This window comes from Danio rerio, chromosome 11, assembly GCF_049306965.1.
Source record: "Danio rerio strain Tuebingen ecotype United States chromosome 11, GRCz12tu, whole genome shotgun sequence".
Lineage (NCBI taxonomy): Eukaryota > Metazoa > Chordata > Actinopteri > Cypriniformes > Danionidae > Danio > Danio rerio.
Window position 1 is genome coordinate 11,277,481 of NC_133186.1, and position 21,800 is coordinate 11,299,280.

The 21,800-nt window shown below is 37.9% G+C and overlaps 1 protein-coding gene and 2 long non-coding RNA genes across 6 annotated transcripts in view; 2 read left to right on the plus strand and 1 right to left on the minus strand.

Moving 5' to 3' along the window:
* Positions 1-1,912: 1,912 nt before the first annotated feature.
* The window catches only part of rbms1a (RNA binding motif, single stranded interacting protein 1a), a 60,442-nt gene continuing 40,554 nt past the window's right edge, over positions 1,913-21,800 (plus strand). For all 4 annotated transcript variants that reach the window (XM_005155722.6, XM_005155723.6, XM_688303.11 and 1 more), the window contains exons 1-2: positions 1,913-2,218; positions 13,011-13,192. In XM_005155722.6, coding sequence (XP_005155779.1) covers positions 2,165-2,218; positions 13,011-13,192 — 236 coding nt within the window. In that variant the 5' untranslated portion in view covers positions 1,913-2,164. The remainder of the gene's footprint in view (positions 2,219-13,010; positions 13,193-21,800) is intronic.
* On the minus strand, positions 1,927-11,370 carry LOC141376546 (uncharacterized). Its single transcript, XR_012387039.1, has 2 exons — positions 10,137-11,370; positions 1,927-5,206 (listed from the first exon to the last, which is right to left on the minus strand). It is a non-coding gene; the product is annotated as an uncharacterized lncRNA (long non-coding RNA).
* On the plus strand, positions 3,694-12,919 carry LOC141376545 (uncharacterized). The gene is made up of 3 exons (XR_012387038.1): positions 3,694-5,446; positions 9,543-9,947; positions 10,086-12,919. It is a non-coding gene; the product is annotated as an uncharacterized lncRNA (long non-coding RNA).

Below are 21,800 nucleotides of genomic sequence, written 5' to 3' on the forward strand. Positions count from 1 at the left end.
AAAGTAGGGCCGCGGGACAAAGGTGGTCTTTTGTAACCTTTGATTTGGCCCACCATCCCAGCGTAAAGGATAGTGAGAATGATGGAGAGGGTTGGGGCGAATGCCTTTAACACAGAGAACGTAATATCTAATTTGACATAATATGTATTGTTAGCACGAGGTCCCTTTCGTCGCTGCTTGCAGCTTTGATTTGTTAATTTTATTGCTAAGCTACAAAAAAATCGACTGAAATTAAATAATTAAATCCTGTAAATGAATCTGATTTTTTAAAATAGAAATATTGTCACTCGATAGATAGAGGACTATGCAGAAGACATTGGCGAGCAAGTCAAGGGAAAAACTAGTGTAATTGTGTTACAAATAGGATTGTTTTGTTTTTACTGTAATAAGTTCATTATAAAATGTATAAAATGCTGTATTAGTTAATTTAAAGCAATGTTTTCTAGTCTTTTTGAAATATTATTAAGAAAATTAGGAATTTACCCATGGCAACTACATTCACCTTTGGCTCACTAGCCTTAATCGACTTTGGTTTTTTGCCTTTCATAAGAAAAAGTTTGGGTGCCCCTGAAAAAGATCAATAATGCCTGTACATACAGTTGAAGACAGATTTATCAGCCAACCTTTTTTTCTTTTTTTAAATATTTCCCAAATTATGTTTAAAAGGGCAAGAAAATTTTCACAGTATGCCTGATAATATTTTTTTTCTTCTGGAGAAAGTCTTATTAGTTTTATTTCAGTAAAAGCAGTTATTAATTCTTTTAACACCATAAGGACAAAATTATTAGCCCCTTTAAGCTTTATATTTTTTGATAGTCTACAGAGCAAACCATCGTTATAAATTAACTTCCTTAATTACCCTAACCTGCTTATTTAACCTAATTAAACTAGTTAAGCCTTTAAATGTCACTTTAGGCTGTATAGAAGTGTCTTGAAAAATATGTAGTCAAATATTATTTACTGTCAACATGGCAAAGATAAAATAAATCAGTTATTAGAAATGAGTTATTAAAACTATTATGTTTAGAAATGTGTTTAAAAAATCTCTCCGTTAATCAGAATTTGGGGGGAAAAAAACAGGTGGGCTAATAATTCAGGGAGGGCTAATAATTCTGACTTCAACTATATATCAACCCACAGAGCCTGCCTCGTCACAAAAGTGTTTTAAAGTAGACAAAATGTTTGGATTCTCCCTTTAGTCAGACTTAATTGACCAAAATGCCTGTCAATTCCAGGTGTAAACAAGGTGTCGGTCTCCATCATCCACACCAGATATAAGCATTCACATGTATTCAAATTTAGGTGTATTTCTTTTAACTGAACCAAACTTAGCAACATCAAAATGGCAGGGTTAGTGTTGGGTCAGTCTGCTCTCAGCCAGCAAGCAGAATAAAATATGTATATCAAACTATATTTTAAAACATGCTTATCATTTTTACATGAGTAAAACTTTTTTAAAAAGCAAAAAAAGTAATAATAAGCACTCAATGCAGATTTAAATCCGTTTACAGCATACAAATATACAGTAAATTGTTAATTAGCTTGTATCTGTATGCAGGGACCACCACCCGGGCCATAGTGGGACAGTCTGTTGTGTGTATTGTAGATGGGATCTGATGGCGAGGTAGTGGAATGTGTTGCCTGCGTGCGGGGTTGAACCAAACCGCTAGTAGGGGGATAAGGTTCACGCTTACATGAAAATGACACGCTTTGTTGATGTTTTTCTTTTAGTGTTTTTAAAACAGGCTTACTTTAAACTATAAAATCAGATGTTTTGTGCATTTTTAGCAGCGATTTTCTAAAACGCACGTCACATATGAATAATTAGATACGCCATCACCCTACCCTGTGAGCGCAGAATGGATCGTTCCTCAGTAGGTGGGTCTTCGCTGCGGGCAACAGAACCGAGATCAATGAACCAGGCGATTTACCGAAACTGGTCGGACGAGCCAAGGTGGGAATAAACCATCGATCAAGAGCGAGGTTTTCCATTTAGCAGAAATTTATATCTGCTCAGGGACGGATTATCACATCACTCCGAGGCCAACATTACAGTGTGCGATGTGGAAAATTTACAGTTCTCTACTGTAACCTAATAACAACTGATTTTGAGAGTAGATTTTTTAAATTCATCATTGGGTCACAGAACGCAGGGGAATACAGGATGATCTTCGCAAATACGGCTAATCCGCTGAGAACGCCATCATATCGAAAGCAGGTATGTAAAGTGTGGCATTGCAGATGATAAAGACTACAGGATGTACTCGCAGTGGGTCAGTAGATCCTTTACCTGGGACAGAATGTATTTAACTCCTCTGGCTTGCGCGCGCGCACGCACAGCGGCAGTGTCTCAATATCTAGCGAGCTGACTAGCTAGACATCGTTTTAGTGTACGTGAGGCGGTTTGGGGCTTTGCTGGCTTGGGATGGAATAATGAAAGACAAAATGATGCACGCAGTTATTATGTTTTCTTAGCATGCATCTCATTATATGCTTAAACCAGAACTGTTTTCGGTTTTGTGTGAGTGCTTTTGTGATTAGGCCTTTTAGGAAATTAATCGCATCCATTTTTTTCAGCTGACGTACTATTGCATAATTAAATATTTATAAATTCTGTTGACGGAACTAGAATCGTCTTTTCCTGCTTTGGGATGTCACGGTGAGCCTTGAAATAGAAATGATACACCAAAGTGTCATTTCTTTTTACCAGCACTTCATTTGTCATATTCAAGCTGAAGATGCTCTTTGCTTAACTCCTCTTGTCGTCTTACATTTGTTAAAGATTATGTGTAATCATTAATGTTACAGTCTTTTCTTTTTAAAAGAGGATTATTAGCAGAGTTGGTGTTAATTGGGGAAAGAGAGATGATGATGAGAGAAGCCTGTGGTGAAAGTCTCCCATGGCAACTTGTGTCAGGAGAATCTTGGGTGTGTGCTGAAGAATATCTGCCTAATTAATATTCATGAGTTAATACAATGTTTTCCAGCAATTGGTGGGGCAGCAGTGGGCGTGTACTGGGGAATTAGGTTTAAAGATTGCTTGTCTATACATTCCAAATCTGTCAATACCAGAATTGATGAAAGTCACACATATGCAGGCACACACACATAAACACTCTGTGTGAAATCACACATTTACACATGCATTTGCATAGGAGGAGCTCATGTGGTGGAGCTCAGAGTGATGGCTGCGATAGAGGCAGCAGAAGTTAATGGGCTTCAGGATTTCACAGTTTATAGGAACCATATGGTCTAAGATGACTACAGCGCATAGCTCAGGACCCAAGGGACATGCCGACGTATGAGAGATGGCTTGGATATTGAACGTGACCCCCCTTTCTCTCCCTCTCCCATTGCTTTTTCTATGTCTTAGTTACCCTTCCCATGACTTTGTTATTTTTCCCTCACGATAAAACTGGACATGATCCCAGGGCAGTCTGTGAGTACTTTCTTTTTTAATACAGCACTGGAAATCAATAGATTTGAATCATGAATGAGAAGAGATGGGAGAAAATGTGTACAAAAAATATCAACTGACAAGACTGATGAGAAAAATAAAACAGGATTTCCAACTGTTTGACCTGTTCAGCTTTCTGGTTTTATTTTTGAGGATGATTTCTTTGAGTTCCTCAGCATTTCAGAACGTTCTTTTCAGCTTCGTTATTGCCTAAATCATTCATCCGTCTCAACGTGGGACGTAGTGGAAGGAAAAGTGGCTCGATCTCTTGCCTCAGTAATTAACAGGCGCTAACAAGCTTATGGGGCCACGTCCAGTTTCACCTCAGCGCACAAGTGTGTGAGTCGCTCATGTGGAAATGGGTCAGTGTGTCAAAAAACAGAGAACTCCCACTAACCCAATAAAGTTTCAGTCAGGTGTGCACACACATTTTCACCTTCCCTTTTTACATGAGTTTACACATGCATCGAATAGTTTGCAGGCTGTAAGAGTCACTGCCTCACCTAACCGCATCTGTTGTTTTGAGGTTTAGCCGTCACTTTTGTGGTGATTCGGTTCTGTGAACAGTCACCCGCTGATGTTAAACAGGCAGCCATTTTGTGACGGCTGAGAGAAATGGAGCTGTTTTAATGAATGACTAAGAAACAGGAAGTGAGTCAGTGATGTGGGCTGTGGTGGCCGCTGCTCGGGGTGGGCGAGAGGCCCACACATCCTGTATCCCAGAGCGCTCCTGCATCATGTGATCGTTCTCTGGAAAAGATTCCTTCCTCTTTGGTGAAGAAGATATGTGGAGTAGCTCGTATGAATGAACATTCCTCTTTGGTGAGTTTGGTGCTGTGGGTTTGGCAATGACTCTCTTGAATCAAACTCAAACCCCAACCAAATACACAACAGGCACTGAGAGGTGAAAGGTTCATGTCTTACCAAATTCTCTGAACGTTACTAAAGTTTTTTCTTTTTTCAATTTAGTCATATTTAGTCAAAAATAGTTTACCTGTTTTCATTATAATTTACTCGGACTTGATGTACTAACAGTTTTTTAAAAATTGGTTGGTCTGGAGCACAAAACGCAATTAATCCTAACCAGCTAAGCACATCCCCCTCCTCATGTAATGGACGCCAGCTAGCAGGAACTGTGCAATTAAACCTCACCCCTCTTTGCCTCAAAAGGTGCATTAGCAACTGGCTGCGGTCTTTAGCTGCAGCCCTATTACCTTACCAGGCTCCAATGTCGGAGTCACCGGGTCGGCACCATCTCGGAGCAGTTTGAGTAGAACAGGAGGGGTTACATTGGTGCTGCGACCCAGATAGTCATGGTCAATCCATGCACTCTGTCACATCATTATCAGAAGTGTCCTCGGTCTTCAGTGCACAGTTTCTGTCTTTTCAAATGATTTGTATGCGACAACAGAAGCGCACAGTGAGAATGTTCAAACTCATGCAAATCTGTGGTTGAACACACTAAGAATTCTTGTCAGACGACACAGAAAAAGAAGCGTACCCTGGCTTTTAGAAGACTGAGTATGGCAGAAGCCATGTAGTTACCTTGCTGTCCTGGACTGACAGGCGAAGCTGCTTCCATGCCAGCCCTTTAATGCTGGAGATGCCTGTTCAGATCCCTATTGGAGTGGTGTGTGTATAGAACCAGAGGTTTTGCAATCTTGGTTGATTACATAAATCAACTAAATCTCTTCGTTTGCTGTCATGAACATGTCAGATTTATTGTCTAATATGTGAAGGTCAGGGGTGCTGTAATGGGGGGAAGGTTACAGCGATTCCAAAGGCCTTGTTCAGAAAAAGGGCCCAGTGCAATTTCTACTGAGGGGGGCATTCCCATTATATGAAGACATTCAAAACCTTCTCCCAAGAGCGACTTTTGCACTGGAGGAACGTCTTCACAGTTTGTAGAAGTGTGGCTTAGCTATTCATTGCACTTGAATCGCTATTGCAATATGAAGCATTGCAGTTAGCGAATCACAAAAGGCTTTGGTTTGAATGTGATTTCAATATTTAGGTATACCACAAATATGTATGGGTTGCATGGTGGCGCACTGGGTAGCACGATCGCCTCACAGCAACAAGGTTGCTGACCCTGGCTGGGTCAGTTGACATTATTGTATGGAGTTTGCATGTTCTCCCCATGTTTGCGTGGGTTTCTTCAGGTGCTCTGGTTTCACCCACAGTCCAAAGACATTTGGAATTGGTAAATTGGGTAAGCTAAACTGTCCGTTGTGTATGTGTGGGAGTGAGTTTGTATGGGTGTTGCAGCTGGAAGGGCATTCGCTGCGTAAAACTAATCCTGGATAAGGTGGCGGTTCATTCCGCAGTGGCGACCCTGGATTAATAAAGGGACTAAGCCGAAAAGAAAATGAATGAATGAACAAATATGTATCCAACAGCAAATGCCTGACTGTGCTCTTTGTGTAACAGACTTATTAGTCAGTTGACACTTTTTAGGCAGTTTGATTGAAAGGCAGTCCAGCCAATCATATTCTGTGCTTCCGTCACTGCATTTAGTCTGACAGGCATCATAGTAGAGTAACGCCCCATTCACACTGGGCGTCAGTGTCAACGCTTCCCATTCACTTTGAATGGGTGATGTCAAGCGTTGCCGAACTGCATTGTAGATCCGTCGGCGCCGCTTCAGAGGCATTGCTTGCTGCAGAAGTTGGGACTAGCTCAACTTTTCAAGCGCCGACGGAAGCATCAGCCAATCAGATCGCTGTATGCAAATACACCAGATAGACAGTGGACTATTGCTGACTGAATTTCATTGGCTGACGCTGCTATGACAATCGCTTCAGCCCCAACTTCAGACACGCATTTAGTCAAGCGTTGACGCTGAAGCCCCCTGTGAAAGGGAGCGTAACATTTATAATTAACATAAATATGGCTTTAGCAATGGGGGTACCCAGAAAGGGTGGGCGATAAACAATGTTGTCTTCTTTTCTGTGACCCAGATTAACAATTAAATAATCTTTACTGTCTCTTATAATTTTATGGACGCATTATAGTTTTGTTTAGTTTGAGATGCCTCAGTTTGTGTGTGTTTGTAAAAGTATGTTAGGAAATCAGTAACATTTGATCTATTTTCAAATGAACCCAACGTCTCACCACGATACTTGTAGGCTATAACTTCAGTCTTTGAGTCACTTTATAATCTATTGTTACTTCAACTTTGAAGTATATAGTAGGGGTTTAACTCTACCCACTTGGGTTAAATTTGCCCACTTCATGGCCTCCTAATCATTCCCATATACCTAATTGGTTGTCTCCACCAATCAGCTGGTGTGTGGTATGGCGCAATATGACTGCTGTCGCGTCATCCAGGTGGATGCTGCACACTGGTAGTGTATGAGGCGATTCCCCCAAAAATTGTGTAAAACACTTTTTTAGTGTCCAGAAAAGCGCTTTATAATTGTAAGGAATCATTATTATTATCATTTCTTGTTTTAGGTTATTTATATCCCTCATATGCATACTGCAGGCCTTTATGTCTGCTGCTTTCTGAAATCAGTATGCAATTCTTTTTCAGAAATCATTCACTCTTTTCCCACAAATTGAAAAGGGAGCCCAATGACAGAAAGCTTGTCGTACATAGAGAAGTGGAGTGGGGTTTGCGAAGGGTCATTTGAGTAACATCTTCATTCTCCTCAATCAGCATTGTCCAAACCAAGTGTGTGTAGGACCCACCATTTAAAACAGGAGAGTGCATCTCTTCATGAGCAAGTTTAACACACATATTATAACTTGATTGCTTCATGTCTTGACAACGGAGTGAGCGACTGTTCATTTTTATACCAGTGCATGCGCAGTGGACCTGGCGTTCAGTAAATTCCTCACTTACCTTTATTAGGAGAATGAAGACACCTTGAGTATAAACTAGGGTTAAAAGTGACTGATTCCCCACTGATTGTCTGAGAGCCCAGTCTTTCTTCTGACATGCTAACAATGCCGCGAGAATGCGAGAGAGATTCATATACATAGAGAACTGATATGCTAATGGTAAATCATATTCTTTGTTGCCGGTTTATTCTGTATTAATTGAGCGGGGAGAATAGCAGCGTTTGAAGGGCCAACTCTCATGTATTAGCTCTCATGTCATTACCAACCAAGCTAATCAGTTCAGACAAACTCAATGTGATTTAATATTCAGATACCTGACTAACTTTCCCTAGTAGGTACTGTTAGATACTGATAAATACTGGTTAAGCATACACATATATTTATATAGACAGTTAATCAAAATTGAAGTATGTTTTTTTTTGTGATCAATATTTTTATTTTAATTATGTTCCGTGTCAGACACAAACATAATAATAATAATAATAATAATTCCTTACATTTATATGGCACTTTTCTAGACACTCAAGGCGGTTTACACAAGCGGCAACCTTCCGCTCTCCCTCGTGAAGCAAATATGTAAGTAACTGAAACTGCAGTTCATCGAAATTCCGCTAGTCCTGGCTCCATAATAAAGCAGGTTTCTATTGAGCCCACTATTAAAATAGCCAAGTTTACAGCAGAAAAAAAGGTGTTTACAGCCTGATACAAAGAACGATTTTGATTCATATAGCTATTACCCTTCATGACAACTGTGAGGGGCTGAATTTTTTTTTTGGAACTCGTTCGTTTCGTTTATTTTAAGTTATATTAAGCCTGCATAATTATGGGCGTGGCCACTTGAGTGACAGCTAGGTCTCACTGGTCGCCGTCACTTCACCTCAGCTGATTCCGGCTGATTAGCCACTGAGCTTGGCATATAAATCATATTTTGTTTCGTTTAATGTGACTATACACAGCCAATTGCTATTTGGAATTATTTCTTAAAATTATCAGATGACATGGCATGCTGTGTGCACTTTATTGTGCTCACGAACCATTCACATGGCCTCCATTTCCCAGGTCAGTGAAATTATATATATCATATCTATAAATATATATGTTTTATTTAAGATCATTTATTATTATTATTAGTCTATTAGACTATTAAATATTTGGACATAATTTGCGTTTTCCTCCTGTAGAAAAATGTCATAAGAACAATGCTTAGTGGCTTAAAGTATTACAACTAGGGCTGGGCGATTATTTCGATTTTTACGATTAATTCGAATTTACGTTTAAAGACGATTTAATTTTAAATTAAATTGAGGTATTGCAATTTTTTACATACATTATAATTGCACTAATGCGCATTAGTTCACTCTCTGTATTACTCTGCTTGACTGCCAATCTGGGTATTAATCATGGTAGTGACGGACTGAACACAGAGACTGGACATCCTAATTTAACCCAATGCATGAAGTTGTGGGTATGCATCGCAGAGCTGCTGCAAATACAACAAATACAAGCATTTAAGTGTCTTAAGTTGTGTATTTTTCTTTTGTTAATACCTTTGCATCAAACGCGCTTTGGTCCACTCTCTCACCCTACTCCAGCACTGCCTGACGAGGGGATTTACATTTAGAGTAATGCAACAAGTAAAATCCTACATGACTTCACGCTTTACTAAGTCACATCTTTGTGGATTGTCAAGACATATTCCCTTATCAAATCGATAAACTCAATCTCTCAACATGTATGAAGAACAAAAAACCTGCCATGTGAAAAACCGCACCGATCCTAGATCGAATTGCACTGATCTTATTTTGGTTTGAACACAAGCAGAGGTGAGCAGCTGTAGGTAGCAGTGAAAAGTGAAAGTACCCGCCCCCATATCTTTTAGCCTATGCTTTTACACCATGAAATCTTCTCATCCACCACCAGTGTGCAGCATCCACCTAGATGACGCAATGGCAGGTATATTGTGCCAGACCGCACACCACACACCAGCTGATTGGTGGAGAGGGAGACCGTGATGAAGCCAATTTACATATGGGAATGGTTAGGAGGCCATGATGGATGGAGGCCAGTGGCCAAATTTTGCCAAGATGCAGGGACATTCTGGGATTTTTAACGACCACAGAGAGTCAAAATTGGTTTAACATCTTATACAAAAGACTGAGCAATATAGAGCCACTATACTGGGGGCATTAGGACCCCCACAGACCACAGATTGAGCACACCCTGCTGGCTTCACTAACAGCACTTCCGGCAGCTACCTAGCTTTTCCATGTGGTCTCTCATCCAGGTATTGACCGGGTACAGCCCTGCTTAAGCCTGATTTATACTTCTTCGTCAAGTGACCAGCGTTAACCACGGCGCATGCAACGCGTATGGCTGTGCATATATACTTCTGCGCGCTGTCTCTGTTGGTCTGCATTAACACTTCCGAAACGCTAGTTGGCAGTGAGGTGTAAATGTTCCTCTGTGTCGAGTTTCTTCGCTGCTTTTTTTGCTTTTCCTGAACACTTCCAGGATGTACAAGTGGCTCAAACTCGATCATTTTGAGGCAGGAACCGGCGGACGTGCAACAACTTTAACTATGAGGTAAACACAAAACTTTCCATCCGGAGCTCCTTCAGGGGTCGCGCCATTTATGCGGCTCTCTGTCCCGCCCAGACTCGTCAGCGCTACCAAGCCGACCAATCACAGAGCTTGCGCTACGTGTCGTTGCGGCGTGTAGTTACATTTTTTGAGAGGTGCACGTCAGCGGCGCCGACGGCCACGGAGAAGGGCTATGCGTCAGCGCCGTAGCATACGCCGGCGTTTGACGCAGAAGTATAAATCAGCCTTTAACCTCTGCCGGTGAATAATTGTCACCATAATTCACAGTTTATTGAAATTTCTACAAAACCTTCCACTTGTACTAAGGAAATTTAAAAAAACAAATAACGTGATAGGAAAGCTTGAACCACAACACTCCAGCATTATTGGTCTAATATGTAGTTATATGTAATAGAATGTTGTATTCATTTCATTTCAAGTGTATGGTGCACTAGGGTTGGGCCGATAGACAATGCCATCGTCCATCGCCGATGGCTGACAGACACCACGATGCTGAGCCGGCATCGCGATCCTCCGCCCTACCCCCATTGCAAATTCGCTGACGAAAAATACACACTCAGGCTCTGTTTACACTAATAGGTCTTATTTTTTTTAAATGGCATTTTAGAATGAAAACGATCCACATCCACTCTGGCGTTTCACCTAGCATTTTTGAGCAGCCCTCCTTCCACACTACTGCTTAAAACGCACATCACGTGACCACACGCACAGGCACAGACACACACACACTGTCATGCGCTTGAGACAGTGGGTCCAGGCAGTCAGCGGGTCAGTAGACTGGTTAAATCTTTCACTTTCACGCTTATAAAAACCTCAGATTCTGTTGGCTGGTTCCTGTTGGTTGTGCAGCTTTTTTACCAATCAAGTTTGCTAACACCTATGTAATGACACAGATCACGAGTCCCGCGGAAAAAGTGATTGACTGGTGGTAGTTATGTGTGTAACTTATCTTTATTCATTTATGATTTGGTTATGGGTAAAACAAAGATCATACGGGTCAGGTAAATAAAACGGTAGGCTAAAAATAATTAATTAATTCATTAATTATTCATAATTAATTCACTGACTAAGACGACGATGCCATCGTCCATCGCGATGTTTCATATTAGACATCATACAATGCCAAATTGGTTGACATCGCCCAACCCCATGGTGCACACTGTTCAGAATATTATTGAATACTATTCAGAGCTGAAACTTGATGCACAAATTAAACAAAAACTGCAATATCAAACAATTTTTGTTATTCTGGTTGAAATTCTTTTCACATCCTGAGAGCAATCATTAAATTAAGCGGTCCAAAAGTATCTGAATGTGTTTTATTATTCTGTGGAAAGTCTAGGACTACGAAAGGTTCATGCAATCAAAACATTCAGTCTGAACATTACATTACATTCAGTCCTACCTGCCTGTCAGATATGTAATTGCATATATCTGTGCACCTTGTTCGTGCAGAAACTATTACGTCATGGACATGGTTCAGACAGAGAGTAGCAGGCAAACATCAACACCGCTGGTGGATGTTACGTGATGTTGTCTAGAGCTTATTTAAATGTGCAGGAGGTGTGGCTTTGGATGGCAATATGCAGGAAGGTTGTGATGTAGGCCTTTTATTGCTATCAGGCTAACTTTAGCACTTTTTAAGATTTCCTATCACGCCTTTTAATATTTCCCCAGAATCACACAAGCCTACCTAGAACTATTGGTGGAAGTACTTACATTTCGGTGTGTTTGGAACTAGGTTTACTGGTGCCTTTGTCTGTGCTATTGTGTTTTTGTTTCTCAGCCTTGGTGATATGTAGCTCTACAAGTTGTAAAGGAGATTTCGTCACCCTTTTTCCTCTTTCAGTGGCATAACTGATAACGTATGTCTACGTATGTTTATCAGTAAACGCATGACACACTATAAAAACACAGCTTTGTTCATGATGTCCTCCATCCTCCAGCTGTTGATTGAGTTGAATAGAGTAGTTGATGGTTTACATCATTTCACACTTCATGCTGACAGTGAGAATGCCACCAGGAACTAGGGAACTAAGCCTTTTTAATTCCTATGCCTGGGTTTCTGTAACTACCTGCCACTAAAACTCCCAAGTATGGAATTTCTACAAGACCTCTGCAGATTTCTGCTGAGGGGAACCCCAGAAACCATTGCATGGCCTATGGCTGAGGTTTAGGGATTAGAGGTTGGTATTTTTATGAGGAAATTACACTGGGATTGACATGGCCAATGTTGGTTGGAATTTCCACTCTACTGGTTTCAAGGAGAGTCATCAAAATACCACAATTGAAATTTCACTGTGCTCCAAACTATTGCATGATCTCTGAAGCCCTGGAGCACAAACCTTAAGAACTTGTTTAGATTTTTTTCCCCATCTTTTTTTGTAGCTTGAAAGATTCTGGCCTCATTCATTGCAAAGAGAAGCCACCACCACATTCTTCAAAAAACCTGCTTTTGTGTTCCACTCAAGAATGAAAGCCATACGGGTTTGAAATGACATGAGGGTGCGTAAAGATGCCAGAATTTTCTTTTTTGGGTGAACTATCCCTTTAATCATCGCGCACAGCCGTGTGGCAAGCGTTGAAAGGAATTGATGCCGCATTAGGAACTTCTCCAGAGTTATACGGGCTTTCTTCCAGTGAAATAATCCCAACACATTCAGCTCCGGAAGAATGCGTAGATTGGACCGATATGAGAGTTGAAGGGCCGGCTGTGCCTCTAGGCCTGTTTGTGCTTCGCTTTAATGGGAATTAGACTATAGGGAGCTGTGGATGTGGGCAGACTCGCTGGCGATGGCTGACAGTGTAATAATAACACCAGTTCACTACAGATAGAGTTAAAGATATCATCATGACGAATGGAGTCACTCGGCCACGGCGAGTTTGAGGGGAGATTGAGGTGGGGGGGGTATTTTCTTTCCGTGTTATTATTGTAGATACTTTCTTTTTGATGCTTCGTAAGAAAGAGAGGTTTGTGCTTGGTTTGTTTTAGCTGTCGCTATTTTGGTTTCTACCAAAAAAAAAAGTTTGAGTGCTGCCATTATGTGATGTCATCTTCTGTGCATTTCCATTTGCCAACTCAATGAAATCTTTGTTCCCATGACAGCCTCCTGTTGCTCCGCCCACCCTCCCCATGGCCCCGCCCAGCCCGAGCACCAATAGCAGCACCAACAACAGCAGCAGCAGCAGCAGCACGACCGGCTGGGAGCAGCTCAGCAAAACAAACCTCTACATCCGCGGGTTACCGCCGGGAACCACAGATCACGACCTGGTCAAACTCTGCCAGCCGTGAGTATTTGCAGTTATGTCATGACAGTCTACCAGTGATGTCTGGATATGGGTAAATGACTACTTTTTTTTTGTAAAACACCATTTTTGAAGAAAACAATAGTTTTATTTATGAAGTCTGGTGTTTGAGAACATTTTAAGGGGTCACTAACTTGATTGTTTTTATTTTTTTTAATTTTTACTGAACTGTTCCATAAAAGTGTATGGTGTCATAGCGAAATTAACTCCTGATAATTTGCAAATGGGATGATAGCGATTTATCTTCATTGGTGGACACTTATCCTCATATACTGCTAAATGTTTTATATGAAATTATGAATAATGTTTTTTTTTTCTCAATGACTTGTCTGACTTATTAGGCATTTTCTATAAATGGGGGTGCCACACCAAAGAACAACAAAATGTAACAATTTAATAGTGTTTCCTTAAAACTATGTAAAAAATATTTGAGACAAAATCTTGGGCCTCAGTCACTTTATCTTGAATGGAGTTCTTTAAGTAATTAAATTGTTCTATGGAATTGCCTGATTGAAATTAGCATACAGTCAGGGGCGAACTGGCCATCTGGCAGACCGGGCAGTTTCCCACTGGGCCGATGCATTTTTGGGCCAGGCTGATCATCTTCTTATGATCTGATCGCCCATAAAACGCCTAGCAGCCTATCGTTTTTTTTTTTTTTTTTTTTTAAGCCTAATTAATTGACTATACTGTGATCTGTGACTCTCTAAAAGTAAGAGTTTTTTTCAGACAGACTGTCCCACTTGACAGAATTTGCAGCCCATTGGTTCTTTTTTTAATTGACATTGCGCTGACTCAATCACAAACTCTCATTTTGGGCGCTGTCGTGTGAGCGCCCAACGTTGGTGTGTATTTATCAAAATAGTCGAGAGTCAGAGAGATGGAGAAAAAACATAATGGAGGCGCAGAAAAATTTTGGAGAGAAAAGGGACAGGCTTTTTAAACACACACACTGCAAAATGTTGCAAAATAAGATTAACCTTGAGCGTCAGCAGGCAGTTTTGTTACAGGGCTCAACAACAAGGACTGCCCGATGGCCCGGTGACAATGCGAGAGATGCCCGGGACAGTAGACAGGATCATTACTGGCCTGATCATTAGCTGCCTTGCCACTAAAGTTTAATTTGCCTGCTACTATTTGTCAATTGTGTGCAAATACAGTCTTAGAATCGAGAAACAGTTTGTGCTTTTAAGCTTTTAAATGCTACCTTCTCTGTGAAGGTAAACACCATATTGCTTATCGGTTCCTCTTATGTTGTGACTCGTCAGCACATTATTTTTTCCATAACTCGGTAACAACCAGTACAGCGAAGAGGTGGCAACAACAAATTATGATGCTAAAAGAAAATGTCTGTTTTCTAATGTCTTGGAAGCAAGAGCTTATGTGATGTTTTGCACAGTTTGCCATCAGTTTGTTCAATAATTTAAAATACCTGCACATTTTCTATACTGCTCTTTTTGTTTGCGTAACACTTTGAATTTTGCTCATTATACGTTTATTAACATTTTAAAACTCTAGATTCACAGACTTTATTTTTGACCCATTAATAAAATATGTGGCTAAGAAATAGCTATTATTGAGATGTAGGGACCAAAAAGGAATGTTGTATCACTGTATATGGGAATGTAAAGGAATACAGAACTTTTGGAAATGTATGAAAGAAATTATAGAAAATATTCTTGAGGTTAATATACCAATGTCTCCTTTAATTTTTTTTATTTCATTTATATCCCAAGGAGATCAAGTTAAAAAAGATGGAGCAAATGTTTTTGAATATATGTATTCTACAAGCGAAACGGCTTATTTCTTTAAATTGGAAAAGTATATGTGCACCAACTATAGGTTGTTGGCTGAATGAGATGGTGACAAACATGAAAATGGAAAAAAATAACTTATATGATAAGAAATAGATATATAAGATTTTAATAGCGTTTGGGGACCTTTTACGCTGTTTTTAAAAGGTGGTGGATTTGGAAATGTTTTACTAGAAGATTAGTAATAGAGGTGATGTTGTATTTTGATGTTAAATACTGAGAAGCCTTTTGTTTTGTTTTTGGTTTGTTTGTTCATTTGTTTGTTTGTTGGTTTGTGTTGGAATTGACACATGGAAATGTGTATGTACATGTTACTTAAAATATAATAAAAAGGAATTGGAAAAAAAAAGAAAAAAAAGAACTTAAAATATAATAAAAAGGAATTGGAAAAAAAAAAGAAAAAAAAAAAGAAATAGCTATTAACTTTTTTTTTGTGGGGCCAATGAAAATATTCGGGCCAGTAAAAAAACATCTTAGTGTTAAACCCTAGTTATGTTCATTATTAAATATAGGCTCCCTCAAAACACACAAGATGAACTTCCAGTGTGGATTACAATTTTATTATAATTATAAATTCTATATTTTTAAGTTCATAATTTGTCTACTCTCATTATTTCCTCGATATGGCTTTTGTGCTTTTATAGAATAGGAGCTGGTAAGCATAATCAAGGGCGTACACAGATGGGTAGAATTTTGAATGCATGTAGTGGGCTGCTCTGGCCCAAAATGCCAGGATCGATTATTATTATTGTTTTTATTTTTGTCCCAGTCCAGCCCTGCATACAGTGTCAAACCAGAGGACATGGGTTCATTGATAAAATGTATCAACTTTCTATGTTTTTAGAAATACTGTATATGGAAAATGACTACCATTTTTACTAAAATATGTCAAATTGAGCCTGAGGTATTTATTAATGATTTTCTGATTTTCTTTTATACGAGCTGTAATTTATTGAGACAGTCACACCATTTGAAATGTAAAAAAAAATTAACAACACAGCACTTTTTTTATAATAAGAGTTCCATGGAAGACAAAAAAAAGTTGAATTATTTATAGGGCTGCACAATGCTGGAAAAACATGCCATGTTGGTAAGTATTGCAATAATGATATTTCTCAAGATATAATAAAATGGTATTTCTATTTTCTGTTTTAAATCATTTATTTATTTACTGATCAAAATATATTATTCAAATCTAATTAATCCAAATTCAGACTAAAAAACGGTGTCAAGGTGCAAACATTTAGTCCTTAAAACTCTACAAATGTGTGAAAACCTCTGCAGATATTTTGACTCTGATCAGCTGTTGTCATTTTCCTCTCTAAAGGGAATAAACAGCAAATGCATAAAGCAAATTTATTTTAATGAATCATGGCTTTAATTTAAAAAAAGGTCAGGGATATGTAAAATATTGCATATACTATGACTGCAATAACGTTTATTTTCCGATATATGGTGCAGCTTTGATCTTTTACTGCATGTTTTAAATGATGCCAATACTAATTATATTCATTTTTCTCACGTGTGACAGTAAAAATGCAACAACATGCATTCAGCCAACTGAATACATTTCTGTTCTGCTTTTCATTTGGTTTGAGATTCAGCGGAACAGCAGGGCTGGTGTCTGTTAACAGCTTGAACGTGTGAGATGAGTGTCAGAATTAGGTCAAGTTATGGGATAAACCCCTCGTGAGCCCCTATTTACCCTGCAAACATCCGACACAATCAGCTTTTTCAATACTATACCACTAATAACCTTTTATAACCATCCTAGTCATGTCAGTGATATCATAGCCAGTCGCACGATCCCATTTTGAGGTCGCAGTCACCATGAAATGGTGTCCACAACCAATTTTTGTTGGATAATCTTATAGCACAGAACATTTGTAAAGCTGCTTTGGAGAAATAATTGTTTACAAGCTAACTTAAATTGATTTGGATTTTACAAGTTATACTGAGCTGGACTGGGTACCCCATAATGCAACGCCTGATTTCATTTTGCATGTTGGGAATTTTGCAAAACATCTAACTGAGATGTCTTTCATTAGTTGTAATGGCAAACAGACTTGCGAAAAGTAATTTATATAATCGATTTATAGCACAAAATGACATTTACAACAATAGTAATCTGCTGCATTTTGCAGCGTTCAGCAATAAATAAATCATACTATGGGACTTGTTTTAACTTGCCAGGAATGGACTGGATCATTAATTCTAGACTATAAGTTGCTAGAATGATGAGTTTTGTTGGGGAAGGGGGCAATTAAAGTACATTTGATACCACTACAATACTAAAACCTGAGATGTGTTTTCTTTGTGACTTTATTAGTTTTGTGTACATATGAAAGCTTTGTCAAAACAATCTCCAGACACAATGAATCTGCGAAATTAGCTAAAAATACTGTATTATGGTCATCTTTTGGTCATTGGATTTTCATTTTAGAAACGGAAATTGAAAAACAAGTCATTTTTTGATTTAAAATTCAAAAACAAATATTGAAATTCGAGGCGTTTTTCTTTTTCATGATGAAAAACGGAAAAGCAAATTTCAAAAATGATTAGATTTTCATCTATTATTTTGAATAACAAAAAATAAAATTGTCAAAAACGAATAAAGACTTGTTTTTTATTTTTCGAAACCAGGCCGACTCAATGCTGCCAGGCTAGTCTACTGTAGGCTATTTTCCCACTTAACAATGTTATAAAAGGTATTTTCATGTGATAACGGGATTTTGTTGAGACAAATTTACCTCATTAAAGCCGGTTTTATATATATATATATATATATATATATATATATATATATATATAAATATATATATATATATATATAAATATATATATATATATATATATATATATATATATATATACTATTGTATTATAATAATAAATAATATATAAATATTTATACTTCTAATATAATTATATAATAATATATATTAGTATTATTATTTTATTATTATAATTTTTACATAGCAGCATTTTAAAATGAACAGCGTATTTGACAATATGCATTATTTGCATTGCTTTGCTGAACAGTTTTTACTTTACTGAACCTTTTTATAACATTATTAAGTGGAAAAAAAGCATTGCGGCACCGTGAATGAGTCGGCCTGGTTTCGGAATATAAAAACAAGTCTTTATTCGTTTCTGTTTTCTGGGGATTTTAATTTATTGTTATTCAAAATAAAAGATGAAAATCAAATCAATTTAGAATTTAGCTTTTTCGTTATTCACCATGAAAAGGAAAAACGCCTTGAATTTCAATACTCGTTTTTGAATTTTAAAACGAATATATAAAAAAAAAAAAAAAACGGTTAATTTTTGTTTTTCAATATCCATTTCTAAAATAAAAACCCAATGATCAAAGAATACACTGACATTTTATGCACGGCAGACCAGAAAATGCAAATATCACTTTGTAAAGAAACCCTGTGATTCTGTACATATTCTGTAGTTCTACAGTGTAAAGTGTGGACTGAACATGCAATATGCCACCTTTTTTTAAACAAATAACACTTTTGTAGATTACACACAATACAATAAACTTGTCATTTGAAATCCATTTTTAATCATTTATATTTCAGCCCCCCAAAACAATGTTGTTTCAGTTCAGCTTTTAGTAAAATCACTCCTAAGAATGGCAATGTAAATATTACAGTAATGACAGCAAATTATTTTTTTCAATCAACTAACCATCTGTAATTGGATATTTTTAACATTGCACAACAAATATTTATTCAAATTCAAATAAATAAACAAAATGTACAAACTACAAAGTATAATATAATTTACTTTTTTAGAAATACAATTTTTAAATATGGGTAAAATATCCAATAGCAAATAATATCTTGATTTCTAGCTGATCATTTGTAAAAGTGGCAGAAGGTAGATTTTTCTGATTAATCACGTTGAACTGCATCCCAATCATCACAAATACTGCACAAGATCTTTTGGAATCCACATAGAACCAAGATTCTCACAGAAATCAGTCAAGTTTGGTAAAGTAAAAACCATGGTTTGGGGTTACATCCAGTATGGGGGTGTGCGAGAGATCTGTGTGGAGTGGATGGCAGCATTAACAGCATGAGGTATCTTCTCATACTTCATCCTCCACATCATAGTTCCTGAAAGCAAAGAATGTAAAGGTGCTCCAGGATTGGCCAGCCCAGTCACCAGACATGAACATTATTGTGCATGTCTGGGGTAAGATGAAGGAGGGGGCATTGAAGATTTAATTAATTTATTTGAGTCATTGCAGAGATGTATGGATGCAGTTAGCCAAGCTCATGGGAGTCATACACAGTATTAATTATGTTTCCACTGCACCATGACTTTATATTCTATACTGTAAATTATTTCTGTTAAGTAACAAGACTTTTGTCTATGTAAAGTCAAACCGTACTATCTTAATTTAATAATTAAAAATCAAGGCATGATCATATTTTATTTTGGTGAAATAAGCGTGATCTAGAGGCTTTTGCCTTTTATATAAGACCATTCAATTCAATTCACCTTTATTTGTATAGCTCTTTAACAGTGTAGATTGTGTCAAAGCAGCTTCACATAAATTGTCATAGTAAATTGGAGTTCAGTTTTTTAGTGTTTAACTTCAGTTCAGTTTAGCTCAGTTCTCAGTATCATTCTGATATCAAATGATCAACTAGAAGGCAAGCTATTATTTGTTGTTACTCAAAACTTGGATAGGTAACAAGACTTTTTGTCTGGTATATAATATGTTCATAATATATTCAAGACTAGAAATTAACCTTTTTGCTTGGTAGCACCGGTGCTCCCAACTTTAAAAATTTAGGTGCATCAGCCAAAATTTAGTCGCACCCAACCAATTATAAGCACCGTTACAGCAAGTTTTATACAACCATATTTATTGCATTTGAAATCAACAGTAATCAAACTAACAAGCAAAAAAAAAAATAAATAAATAAATAAATAAATATATATATATATATATATATATATATATATATATATATATATATATATATATATATATATATATATATATATTAGGGATGTAACGGTATCAGAATTTCACGGTTCGGTAATACCTCGGTATGAATGTCACGGTACGGTATTTATTGAATCATTTACAAGAAAAAACAAAACTTATGAAAATACTCTAAAAAAGTGCCAAAAGTGTCAATGACATACAAATTAGCCATCTATCTGTAAGCTTTGAAACAGGAACTTCAATTTTAATAACAAAAAAATATTAAACCATGTAAAAAAAATAAAGTTTCAATTTAGTATTGTTGGAAACTCACATTCAACATTTAATCACTCACTCACTTAGATAGAGATGGGTTTAAAGGAAAATTATCATATAAATATAATCTGGTAAAAGCTGGTATTTCTGGGTATTTACAATGTCCCCTGCAACAGAAAAAACCCTCTCATTTGGGACTGAGGTTTCTGGGACAAGAGAGATATGACTTGGCCCAGGTTGACAGCAGTGGGTAACGTTGTGCATTGTCTTTCCCCCACTTGAGAGGACAAACCATGAGTGAGATAGAGGTCTCATGTCTGCATCAATCTGAACAGTGTGCTGACAACACCGCTATTCAGTACGCGCGCGACAACACAGCTGATAAGAACTCGCGCGACAACACAGCTGATAAGAACTCGCGCGACAACACCGCTATTCAGTACGCGCGCGACAACACAGCTTATAAGAACTCGCGCGACAACACCGCTATTCAGTACGCGCGCGGCGACAACACCCGCTTTAGAGTTTTCCAGCTCTTTTTCATCCCCGCTTCTAGCAGCACACTCCATTTCCGCATTACTGGATCTGTAGCGACAACAGACCGCAAAGGAGTCATGCGACTACGGTAATATCGAAAAAAATTCATATTGCGGTATGACGGCATTTACAATACCGTTACATCCCTAATATATATATATATATATATATATATATATATATATATATATATATATATATATATATATATATATATATGCAAGCGTGAGGAAAATATGTGTCAACAAAATCCCGTTATCCAAAGAAAATAGATTCTTATAATATAACTGAGCAACCAAAAGGTACACAAAGCGCTCACCGGTGCTGCACGCACTGCTTGATTGAATCTGTTAAGGGTATAACTGTGCTGTTCTCACAAGTGCTGTCTGATATTGCACTGATGCTTTTGACATATACTTTAGCTTATTATATACATACGTCATGCTAATAGCCATACCGGTCTTTTTATGAGTAGCGATATTAATTTACTCAGCGTAAGCCCATTTGCGATTGTGTATGTGGTGTTCAATTTTACATAAAGCTGCCCCTTGCACGGCGGACAGCATCTGGCGATTATATGAAGGATTAAACAGAAGCTCTTGTGCTAGATGTGACTAACAGTTACCTGAAAACTCCATCCCACAGACTTTTCATAGCGGACTTGAAGCCAATGGAAGTCTTTTATCCACTCTTGAAAAAGTGTAGATGGTGGATTAACATTCAGCACACGATCACTAGTAAGATGTGTTATTATTTGTAACTTTAGATGCTGTGGTTTCTAAAACAAAATCTGTCAGTGTTATCTTCATTCTCATCTTCAGCGCTTTACAGTTTTTCGCGGTAGTAGCTCTCTCTGTCATCCCAAGCAAGAAGGCACTGACTGAGTGATTGACAGCTGATATTAACCAATCATTCGCGTTCAGTGCTAGAGCAGTGGTGGGCCAATAAGAAGAGCGCGAAGGCGGGGCAAGCATTACGGATTTGGCTTTTACTGCAGCAAGTCGACATA